The following is a 12,376-nucleotide window of genomic DNA, read 5'->3' on the forward strand; positions in this document are numbered from 1 at the left end:
GCAATGTAAGATTGCACTTGTCTGCACTCCATTGTTACTTCCTCACTTTTTGCTAGTTTAAAAAGCTATAGTTATCAGCAGAGCATGGCACTGCAAAATGCAGAAGCAGCACGCATGTCGTTTAATAAAACGGATGCAAATTGAGCTTTATAGACCTCTCATTTAACTGCCCAGTATAACGAAACGGCAAGCGGTTTATTAACCTTTAAAAACTGATTTTTGCCAGGAGATAAGATTAACTGTGTGGTAATTTTCCATTTATAGTATACTGAGGTTTTATCATATGAACATGAAAACATAATCAGGAACTGTAGTTTGGGGTTTTCAATGTGTTAATAATGAGTATTAGAAAACATTTTGTTAATTAGATGAAAATGCACATTGGATACCATTTTTACAGAACTAGGTGCAGATTATGATTATCTCAATCATAGTGCAGCTACTCTAATTCTCACATTGAAATGTTGAACTCCTCGCCATTAACACACGTAAACTATTATGCTAAATTAACTAAACTAGATGCAGTTTTGTTCACGCTCCGGCACAAAAAGACTGCGGTGAGCAGACAGAATTCCGTTTTTGTGGCTGGAGAAAATGAGCAGTTGGCTAATTCTTGGTACTTTGGTACACCTGACATCAACTAAATATAGTTCCACTCAACTCAAATTCGTCGTAGGAAAATGACAGGAAAAAACATTGCAAATGTTAAATTTATCACAGAAACTATAGTTAACAGTAAGAAACTAACTGTAAGGCTTTAAGGGCCTGTTGCCAACATACTGTATATGAAGCCAAATAATGAGGGTGTAACCAATATCAGTATACATTATATACACACACTGACCCTTCCTCTTTCAAATCCAGAAAGCATGGTAGCATTCAGATCATCATAAAATTGCAGGACAAGTGTCACTTTAGTCACTCATACCTACAGAATTCTTTCTAGCAGTTTTAAATGTAAAAACTGTAATGGTTTTTAAAATTCAACCGAGAGTAGAAAAACCTCCACAAAGATCAGACAGCATCAATATTAACGTGTCAATCTTAGGATTACTGATTAACAGTAGAGGACAGTACCTGGATTTGCTCGGGAGTCCATTGGTCCAGGTTGACTGATTTGACGCGGGATATGTGCACTCCCAGGTTCCGGTGGATTCCAGCACACCTGATACAGATAAACACACCTAGGTTCCAGGAAGCCCATCGAGGTCCTGCACAAAGAAAAGAAGCATCTCTTATACCACAAATCTCTTAATGTCCCTCTATGCACTGTCTTTCCACTGTTGTTTTAGGTTTGCACATGGAATGTAATGAGAATCTACAAACAAATATCAAAAGCAGAGTTTGTGTTTGTCAGAAAGCTGCTCCTGACAGATTCTCGCACACAACTGCTGCATCCACAAGGTACTGACCTTGAAATACACCTTCCTTAACAGACAGGTGATAACAACGTACTTCAGCAAACACTCTACACAGCACTACAGTCACAATACCATCCACTGGACTACACAGGAATTTGGTTCTGGGATGTAGTGCTAGTTCATTTTCGACCAAATAGCGAGATGACTGTAGGAGTCTCAGTGATAACAGTAGTGGCTGCGTTATCATACCAGAGTGTGGAGGACATGGAGAAGTGCTTGAATAACTGCTATTTCTTTGTCTGATCAGCCATTTGGATAATGAGGGTTACTGGACAAAATACAAAAAAAAAAAAAAAAAAAAAAACTGTAGGATTTTAATTTAAACTTACTTTAATGAAAGTATCAATGCACTAAAACCATCTGTGAACTCACATCCAATATGAATACAAAAGTATTTTTGTTTGCACTGTGTTTGCAGTTTTTTGTGTTGGTATGTTTTTTGAGAAATCTTTGCCTGAAAGAATAAAATCACTGAATATTGCTTTTGACAGACACAGTCAGCACCAAAAACCAGACTATTGTGTGCTTGCGTGTTTTGAAATTCTATGCTTGTACATGTATATGGTGCAACCCGCTGAGTGACACAGCAAGTCTCAATAAATTACTAGATAATTATATAAATAATTAGTTTCAGACATTTTGTGTATCGCATTCAGCATTTTTTTCCCCCTCCCATCGGTCCAAATATCCATAACACATTGCATTTCTTGCAGTGCTATTCCTCTGTGCTTTGGCTCAGTTTGCGCATCATAGCTCAGATGAACAGCTCACATCTACAGAAAAATGTCACCCGCAAGTTTTTTCACTGCAAATAACCTGTGCTAGTGTTGGAGTGGAACCAGTACAAGATCACTGCTACAAGACCACTTCACTCCGATGCTCTCAGAGTGACTACTTTGGTCCACACCTGAGTGTGATTAGTGTGTTCTCCACTGCCTAAACAAACCGCACCAAAAAGTAAAACGCAACGGGGTTTGATTCAAATGGATTAAACGCTGCAAATGTGAAAGTACCCTAGAAGTCAGTCATGAGAACCTATGGAATGTATAACAAATCAGCAATTAAAAAAAGTGTTGCAAGTCCTGCTGATACAATCTTAGGTATTAAAAAAAAACAGGTATTAAAAAAATAAAAAAATACATGTGGAACTCTTGGTACTGAAGCTGCTGCCAATGATTTCCCCCATTTTCTCCCCAAGTTGGTCATGCCAATTCCCACTCACTAGGGTGGAGAAAACACGTTTCCTCCGAGACACGTCAAGCCAACATCTGCAACTTTGCCAACTGCTGCTCATGCTGCATCACAGGACAGTGTGACACATTCAGACAAAAGCGCTATCTGCTGGCTAGTGCTGCTGTGATTGAGGGGGAAAAGAGATAGTATGCCATTAGCCCAGCCAGAGAGCCAAAATTGGCCATTGTTGGGATCTGACCTTGTGATCACTCAATGATAGGGCAAAGGCTTTTCATTTGCACCACTCAGGATCTCCAAGGTCTGGTATTTGGTGTCTACTTGTGTGGTAGGAAAAGGTCTATATTGAAATCTTATCTTGTTCAAAGGACTAATAGATATAAAAAAAATAAAGAATGCAGTTAATTTTGCCACAAGGATGGGTGCAAGATACAGTCCCTGCTTAGTCTAGTGGAACGAGCAACTTTGGACAGCAACTGATTCAGGTTAAAGTCTATAATGAGAGAGAGAGAGAGAGAGAGACACCGTATACAAGCGCTGCACTTATAAGCAGATATCGGGTTGATCAGGATGCCAAGTATGATGAGGATAAATTACAGCCCTTGCTGTAAAATGACATTTTTTGTGACTCCCATCATATATTTTAGGCCTCAACCAATGAAGCCTGCTCCCACCCCCTTGTACAGAAACACACTGTGCATGTGATTCACACTTCCTTTAGAGTACTTGGCATTGGTCATCATGCCCACTGGACCACAGGAAAGAAGGAAGGAAGGTGCCTATGACCCTGGCACTGTTACCACTCAGCCTCCTGGCAGACTGACTCACAGTATCCACGCATGCATATGCATACACTAAGACTTATTAGCATAACAAACCGTGTGGGTAAGGGTTCTTTATTTTTTTGAGCATGCTCATAACTCATGCATGGCACTGCATGATTACACAGGATATTAATGACTGTCTCAGCACTGTTCTCCACACATTGAACAAAAGAGGAGTACATGGAGCGAACAGGCCGATAAGACTCCCGATGCAGCGTAAACTCGGGTGGAGACACAGTAATGAGCGAACAGTCTCTTATCTCTCCCCCACCCTAACTATTATCCAGCTCAATACACACGTTCCCGCTGCCACCCACCCACATTTATTAATCTAATAAAGGGCTGGGAGATTGTGTCTCACCCCTGAGAAGCAGCCACTACGTAACTCACCCACCATTAAATGTGTTTCATTAGTCACAGAGAGGAGCTGGAACTGTGGGGTGGCGAACTCAAAGCCATCACATACTTGTGAGCTACAAGATACAAATTTCTGGCTAGATCTTATGGTTTCAAATTGGCCTGGGTAACTAATTGCAACTTCTAATTGGGCTTCTTCCAATCTGAGGAATGCTTGCAACACTGAAGTCGGGGTTGTACATAAACCTAATGAGTTATTAGCTGTAAATAAGCTCATTATTAAGATTAAAATTAAAATTATTTATACACCATATGTGCATGTGCTCCGTGTTGAACAGCAGTGGAGATACTTATTGAATTCTTGTATAGCAGAGTAGCCCTGATAAACAATATGCCATTCCACTTTCTTAATTCAAATCTCTGTTCACGTTTCTGGACAGGGGAAGCTAAGATGCATCAGAGAAAGAGGTTTTGTTGCTCTGCTCCAAAGTTAGACAGCAGGTTATTAAGGTCCGTGTAGGATATGAACTAAGCTAAAAGAAAACACATATGAGATACAACACACTTTATTTTTGTCAATCATAAAGCTGCAGACATCACACTTTCCTGCAGACATTTAAATCATCCAACTTGACCAATATCACAATAGTCTGAATTTATTAGTGATTCCCCATACTATCGCCAACCGTCCCAAGCCTATCCTGAAGGAAGCTGAGGTTCAGAGAGTAGGGTTAGCTATTATACAGTGCCCCGGGGCAGTTGAGGGTAGTTCTGTGACTGCAGAATAACTTTTTACCTTCTTGGGTGGATACAGATAGTCCTCTCTGCAGAATCATAACCTGAACCCACACTACGCTGTACAACACGAAACAACAAATTAAACCAATGACTGTATAGATGAGTGGACAACATGGCAGCATGTAAGTCCATTGTGAGGTTTTAAAGCCTTTTTTTGGTTGAATTGAAAGTCAGCATCTTTCAAAAAAATTGGAGCCATAGTCTGCAGAGTAGAGACCTTGGAGCCAGACTCTGTGCAGCAGATATAGCCGGTTGGACAGTGGGGCCACCTCGCGCCCACCCATATTGGTGATCGACACGCTTCTTGTTCATATCTGCAGAGCGCATGCTGTGAGATATTATCTGAAGTGCAACTTAAGATGGCACAACAGCTAACTCTAAGCGGCATGTATAGTGTTATTAATTAACATGAAAAATGAGAAAATGTAGCCAAATAATTTTAGCAAGTCTATCATTTTTACCATTGACAGGAAAAGATTTTAGAACGTTGAGTCATGACTGACTGAGCTACCATTTGCAAGCTAGATGACCTTGACTAATCTATCATTTTAATCAAAGTAATAAAAGTACAGCTTAAGTAGCTAATATAATGTACCAACTGAAAATATACTGGTACAGCAGAACATTTTCATGCAACACAACCCATTTTTAAGGAAAAAGAAATCACTGCTCTCCATGATTTTCATCTAGCTCTCACACTTGCAATAAGTTACCCATCTGAATGGAGATGTGCACTCTTTTATGCTCTGCTCATTCTGTCGGTGGAGTTCTTTTACAAAGGAGTGATTGGCTAACCTTACAAAGCTGCTTTGAATGATATCTGTGGTCATACATACAGTGAGAGTAAAAAGTATTTGATCCCTTGCTGATTTTGTTGGTTTGCCCACTAATAAAGAGATGATCATTCTATACTTTTAATGGTAGATATATTCTAACATGGACAGACAGAATATCAAAACGAAAATCCAGAAAATAACTTTAAAGAATATATATTAATTGATTTGTATTTCATTGAGGGAAATAAGTATTTGATCCCCTAGTATGCATTAGGAGTTCTGGCTTTCACAGACCAGTTAGACACTCCCAATCAACTTGTTACCTGAATTGAAGACACCTGTTCTAACTAATCACCTGTATGAAAGACACCTGTTCACAGAATCAGACAATCAGACAGATTCCAAACTCTCCAACATGGGTAAGACCAAAGAACTCTCTCAGGACCTCAGAGACAGGATTGTTGACCTGCGCAAATCTGGAATGGGCTACAAAAACATTAGCAAGATGCTGGGTATTAAAGTAACAACCATTGGTGCAATTGTGAGAAAATTTAAGAAGTATAACATGACCATCAATAGACCTCGGTCTGGTGCTCCACAGAAGATTTCACCTCGTGGGGTGGCAATGTTCATGAGAACTGTGAGAAATCGGCCTGCAACCACACAGCAGGAGTTAGTGAATGACCTCAAGGCAGCTGGGACCACAGTCACCAGGAAAACAATTGGCAACACTTTGCGCCGCAATGGATTAAAATCCTGCAGTGCCCAAAAGGTACCCCTGCTTAAGAAGGCACATGTGGAGGCCTGCCTAAAGTATGCCAATGATCACCTCAAAGATGTACAAAGTGATTGGGAGAAGGTTCTGTGGTCAGACGAGACCAAAATTGAACTATTTGGCCTAAACTCTACTCGTCATGTGTGGAGGAAGAAAAATGCTGCCTATGTCCCCACTGTGCCCACCGTCAAGCATGGAGGTGGAAGCATTATGTTTTGGGGGTGTTTCTCTGCCAAGGGCACAGGGCTACTTCACCACATCAGTGGGAAGATGGATGGAGCCATGTACCGTGCAGTCCTGAGGGACAACCTCCTCCCCTCTGCCAGGAAGTTGAAAATGGGCCGTGGTTGGGTCTTCCAACATGACAACGACCCGAAGCATACAGCAAAGGCAACAAAGGAGTGGCTCAAGAAGAACCACATTAAGGTCATGGAGTGGCCCAGCCAGTCTCCGGACCTCAATCCAATCGAAAATCTATGGAGGGAGCTGAAGGTCCGAGTTGCCAAGCGACAGCCCACCAACCTTAATGATTTAGAGAGGATCTGCAAAGAAGAGTGGGCCAAAATTCCCCCTGATATGTGTGCTAACCTTGTGGTTAACTACAACAAACGTCTGTCCGCTGTGCTTGCAAACAAAGGCTGTGCCACCAAGTATTAAGTGCTTTTGGATAGAGGGATCAAATACTTATTTCCCTCAATGAAATACAAATCAATTAAAATATATTCTTTAAAGTTATTTTCTGGATTTTCGTTTTGATATTCTGTCTCTCCATGTTAGAATACATCTACCATTAAAAGTATAGAATGATCATCTCTTTATTAGTGGGCAAACCAACAAAATCAGCAAGGGATCAAATACTTTTTACTCTCACTGTACAATAAATTGTTATGAAATTGAATTAGTGTTAGATGCCTTGGTTTGCGCCATCACTTCGTTCACTCATGTTGGTTTGCTAGTTATAATTTCAGTAATATCAATATCATAATAATATAATAATAATAGCAGTGTCATATAAAATGAGCAACATACTGGAGAAACTACAGATCTGAACTACAAACTACAGAGCTACAGATCTGTCAAGAGATTCAGGTGTGCCTTGAAGAGTGTGTGCACTTTCATGAGGATTGATTGTCATGTCCAAAACTGTCAGTCACCTCATCAACCATGCTCTTTTATTTATCATTAAATAAATCATATAAATCACATTAATCATACAAAAAAATAAGGTTAACTGAACTTGTAAACATGACAGAACACTATTTCCGAAAATAATTTGTGGAGCTGTAAAATAAAATGTAAGTTTGTTTGTCGGCCTCCATTCACTAACATGGGAACAGTCGGGGTTAAAAATTGTAGTGCAGCCAGCCACTAGAGGGTCTCAGACAATTTGGCTTCACTTTTTCACCCCCATTATGACAGCCGCCCATATATACAGTACCTGCATTAAACACACTCATCCAGCCTGGAACACTCGCCACCCAACTGGCACAAACAATAATTTCCATGGCACAAATCACCATAAAAAAAAAACAGCCCAATGGTGGAAGTCTTAATTTCTTTATTTCTTTTTATACCTTCAAGAAGGCATGAGTGAGTCTTGGACCTCCACCCTAGAGACCAATGTGAAGAAAGGTCCCTCTTTACTTTTTGTAATACAAGGCAGCCTAGATCTTTGGTCATTCCTGTTTCAGCCCTTATCTGTCTCTCTCCCTTTTTCAGTTTCAGACTTTCTGAGCTAGGTGAGCCAAGAGCAGCAGAGTGGAGGAGAGCAGCAGCTCAAAGCTAAGACAAGCTTAACTAACCCTGTCCTATTTGTGACCGGCTCTCTACACGTCTGCATGGACCAAAGCCAGCCTCAATTGTTTGGCAAAGAGACTGCCGCTTTCAGACAGGACACGGGCACGTGCTTTCTTGCTGGATTTTTTTTTTGTTCTTTCTATCTTCTTCTGAACAGCTGGTTGCAGCAGATCCAGAGAGACAGGGGTTAAAGCTGCAATTGTTCTGCACTAGCAAGAAATTTCTAACTACATGGCAACAAATTATAGATGAACACCACGCCAGCATACAATACAACTATTGAGCTAGCACAAAACCACACCCCTTTATACACACACATACACAGACAGACAGACATACAGACAGACAGACAGACAGACAGACAGAGAGAGGTGAAAAGAAAGGCAGGTTATGTGAAATCCTTTTGGAACGGCTGAGCCCTGCTACATTGAGGCATTAAGAAAGAGCCCACAAGGCTGTAATGAACAGCTGGTAAGGGAGATAACATTATGACATTTGGGAGAGTCTGCTGTACCTGGATTATACCCAAGTCCCTGAGCTGGGTGGTGCTACCTTAAAATGCAATTAAAAGGCAACCTAAATGAATTCTTCACTGTTTTTAAATTTAGCCCGACTGTACTGGCATGGTCCAAGGATCTCTGGGTGTCTGTGTGTACAAGGAGGAAAGGGTGTGTAGACGAGGTTCGCGGCTGTTCTACACCGCTCTGGCCTCTTTGCACACTTAACCCTTAAGCCAGGAGCATGTATACCTGCTTGCAGTGGGCAATTTTGCCTGATTAGTAAAGTATTTTTCATTATTACAAATAAATAAAAAAAGAACAATGGTTTATTGTGCACTTTTGTCCTTGTAACCACAAAGCAGCTGTTTAAAACTAAGCTAAACATGGAGCTGTCTTTGTTCTGAAAAATTATAAGAAGGGAGAAATGAGGACACTGGAGGAAGATTGTTTTGTTCAAAAGAATGCTGCTGATGCACTGTAATATAGCAAAAATGGTACTTTTCAGTACTAATTATTTAAACATTAAAAAAAAATAAATAAAAAATAAACATAAAGTCCCCACAGACAAGGGGACACTTTCTTATTTCCATTTCCAGCTCCATGAAGCATTGTTCTCTCTCAGGTTCCCTCTCTCACTGCAACACACAGAGCAGACACAGTACACATACAAGTGCAGACACTCACTCATTACCGGCTCATGCTCCATGACCTTTTCCTCCTCACAACAGACACTTTCCACACATACAGGTAATAGCAAATAGTAAAAATACAAACTCATTTATCAAAAAAAAAAAGAAAAGAAAACTAGCTACCAAAATAGTAGCCTCACTTCTTTCATAGTGTAGCAAATCTCTGCTATATTATTTATGAGTAGAAGAACGTCCACTTGGTCTGGCATAAGATTATAAGCTAAGTAAAGCATTTCCACATAAAGCATAGGGCTGGGCAATAAGTCAATATAACATCAATAACATGATCAAGTATATTTCAATATACTTTTCTGAGATATTGCAGTACCATTTTATAACACTTAAAATGTTTAAAATAAAAATGACAATTTAAATAACAATAAAACTATATCAATAAAAATAAACAATAGTAAAATTGGAAGCAGCTGCTACTGATGGTAAAATTTGAGCGAATCTTTAAAACTTTGAAATAAAAATGAGAGTTTTTAATTTTTCACCCTTTTTGTATTAAATCATTTCTTTCTGAAGACAAGGAATATATGTATATACATATATCGAGATACACATTGTGCACTGTGGAAATGTCTTCAAATATCCTGATATGATATTTGTCAAATTGCCCACCCCTAAAGCGCTACTTGGAAGTCACCATTAATCGCTTAATCACTTGCTGATAGAATATACATAATGTACAGAATATGCAAATAACTTCATTTTGGATTGCACATTCCAAATGGAGTAATTGAATAACCTATTTGGACCATTTAAGAAATTGCATATCCAAATAAATATTCAAATAACCCTCTATAATCCCTAATAACGGCCATAAACGAATCTTCAGCCTGCTGACTATCGCCTACACAAACTCAAGCCCCTCTGTTTTTACATGAACAAAAATGGGACGCCTGCATTGTTTTGTCAATGTCACCCCAAGGCTACCAGAATGCATTTGTCAAAATAAACAACAGTTGCCTTATCTACTCCATCTCTCAAATTTCTGAAGCCACAGTACTCGTAGGGACGGCAGCTCCTTTTTCTCCGCTGCTGCCCTACACCCTGCAGCAAGGGAGATAATATATATAAAGGGAGAGAGACAGAAAAAGAGAAATAGAGATCATCAATCATAAAAAAGGCTCAAAAGAGGCAGAGTAAGGGTTGGAGACTGAAAAGGAGAGAGTGAGAGACCAAAAAAAACTGAGAAGTACTCAGTAAAGCTGGGGTGAAGAGAATGGTGTTGATTTTTTTTTTCTCCAGATTCTACTGGGCTGTTCGAAGTTCACTGGAAGGCTGCCAGTACAACTTCCACCTTCCCTCCTCACTGCCTGACACTAAAAACTGATTAGGACCCAAACTCCTAATCACGGCACAGCAGAACAGCACCCGTACAAACAGTATGTTTCCGCTCCCTTTTCTCCTCTTTTCTTGCTCTCACCATCTGCACATGTAAATGTGAAACTCACAAACAAGCTCAGTTCATCAATAATTCATGTAGGTACAGAGTTTAAGCTGATTACACTATGCATAATCATGCAATCATGCAAGAACAAAAGCAGAACAGAAATAAAAAGAGATGATAAATATTAAAAACAAGAGAAGAGTTCACTAAAGATCATTTGTGCCCGTCAAGGCGTGCTGGAGATCTGAGTCTAGGCCTGAGGTAATGTGTTATGAGAATGTAGGTGTGTGTGTGCAATGTGTTGTGAGAATATAGGGGTGTGTGTAATGTGTTATGAGAATGTATGAAGTGGGAATGAATGTTTGAGGAACTGTTTTTCTGTATTTTTCTTTTGCATGTTTTGGCCTCTTTTCTGTATGAGAGAATTAATTGGTACCTCAGACTAAATTTGACAAGCTAAACTAGGACATGAGAAAAGAAGCTTGAGATAAATGACTAATAATTGAGGCTAACAGGAATCTCCAGTAGTTTTCATCTATCGCCAGTGGACATTACACTGTTATTGCTAGGAGGAAGTCTGTTTCAAGATGTCATCAAGTCATTGGCCAACATTTCAGACATTAGCCAACCTGCCATTCATGTGGCAGCAGCGCAATGCATAAAATCATGCAGATAAAGTTCAAGAGCTTCAGTTAATGTTCACCTCAAACAGCAGAACTGGGGGAAAATGTGATCTCAGTGATGTTGATGGTGGCATGCTCGCTGGTGCCAGACGGCTCCATTTCATTTCAGAAACTGTTGATCGTCTGGGATTTTTCCACACAGTCTGTATACCGAATGGTGCAAAAAACAAAGAGTAGCGAGTGAGTAGCAGTTATGCAGGCAGTAACACCTTGCTGATCAGAGAGGTCATGGGAGAACTGCCAGACTGGTTTAAGCTGACAAGAAGACTATAGTAACACAAATAATCGCTTTTTACAACTGTGGCGAGCAGAAAAGCATCTCTGAATACACAACATGTCAAGCCATGAGTTGAATGGTCTACAACAGCAGAAGACCACATTGGGTCTCCCACTCCTGTCAGCCAAGAACTGGAATCTGAGTCTACAGTGGGCACAGACTTACAGGCACTGTTTTTCCAATCTTCAACTATAGACATCACTGAGAGCACATTTTTCCTCTTCTGATGTGAACATTAACTGAAGATCCTGATTTGTATCTGCAATATTTTATGCATTGTGCTGCTGCCACATGAATGAATGAATGTGAACCTTACAGACAGAGTTAAGTAGTGCAATAACTCACACTGAGGGTTGAATATGTCTGGGTAGAAACAGCAATTAGGAGAGATTAGGAGCAGTCATGAAATATGGTCTATATGCTTATTTTTCTTGAGTTGCAAATGCAAATCCCAATATAATATAAAGCTATAATCACAGAGTAGGAGAATAGGTCTTACAATTAACCAAAAACATTGCCAAATATGAAATGATTGAAAATGTATATAGGAAAATGTTATGTGACGTGTTAAATGGCATGAACTGGACAGCTCTAATTACAGATTTGTCAGGGTGCATGAGTGTCTAATTTGTCCTTGGTGAACACTCATAGGGATTAGGGAACATGTGAAATTGGTTAGCTTTCAGGACAGCCTAGAAACTGCGTGGCACTAAGCTTGATGCGCCTGGAACACAACCACATAGAAAGCAATCACTGCAGCCTTTACCAATATCATAATACCAATTTTACTGCAGTATAATTCCAGCCCTGCTCTGCTATTTGCAATCTGTGCACAATCATTCCTGTGATATAACGCATGGCCACATGAGCAGGAAATAACAGTATAAACTAA

At 39.9% G+C, this 12,376-nt stretch overlaps 1 protein-coding gene across 4 annotated transcripts in view; it reads right to left on the bottom strand.

Annotated features, from left to right (window-relative positions):
• The window catches only part of smap1 (small ArfGAP 1), a 107,321-nt gene that overhangs the window by 72,887 nt on the left and 22,058 nt on the right, over positions 1 to 12,376 (bottom strand). For all 4 annotated transcript variants that reach the window (XM_026936837.3, XM_026936828.3, XM_026936856.3 and 1 more), the window contains exon 2: positions 1,078 to 1,211. In XM_026936837.3, coding sequence (XP_026792638.1) covers positions 1,078 to 1,211 — 134 coding nt within the window. The remainder of the gene's footprint in view (positions 1 to 1,077; positions 1,212 to 12,376) is intronic.

Source organism: Pangasianodon hypophthalmus, chromosome 3, assembly GCF_027358585.1.
Source record: "Pangasianodon hypophthalmus isolate fPanHyp1 chromosome 3, fPanHyp1.pri, whole genome shotgun sequence".
Taxonomy (NCBI): domain Eukaryota; kingdom Metazoa; phylum Chordata; class Actinopteri; order Siluriformes; family Pangasiidae; genus Pangasianodon; species Pangasianodon hypophthalmus.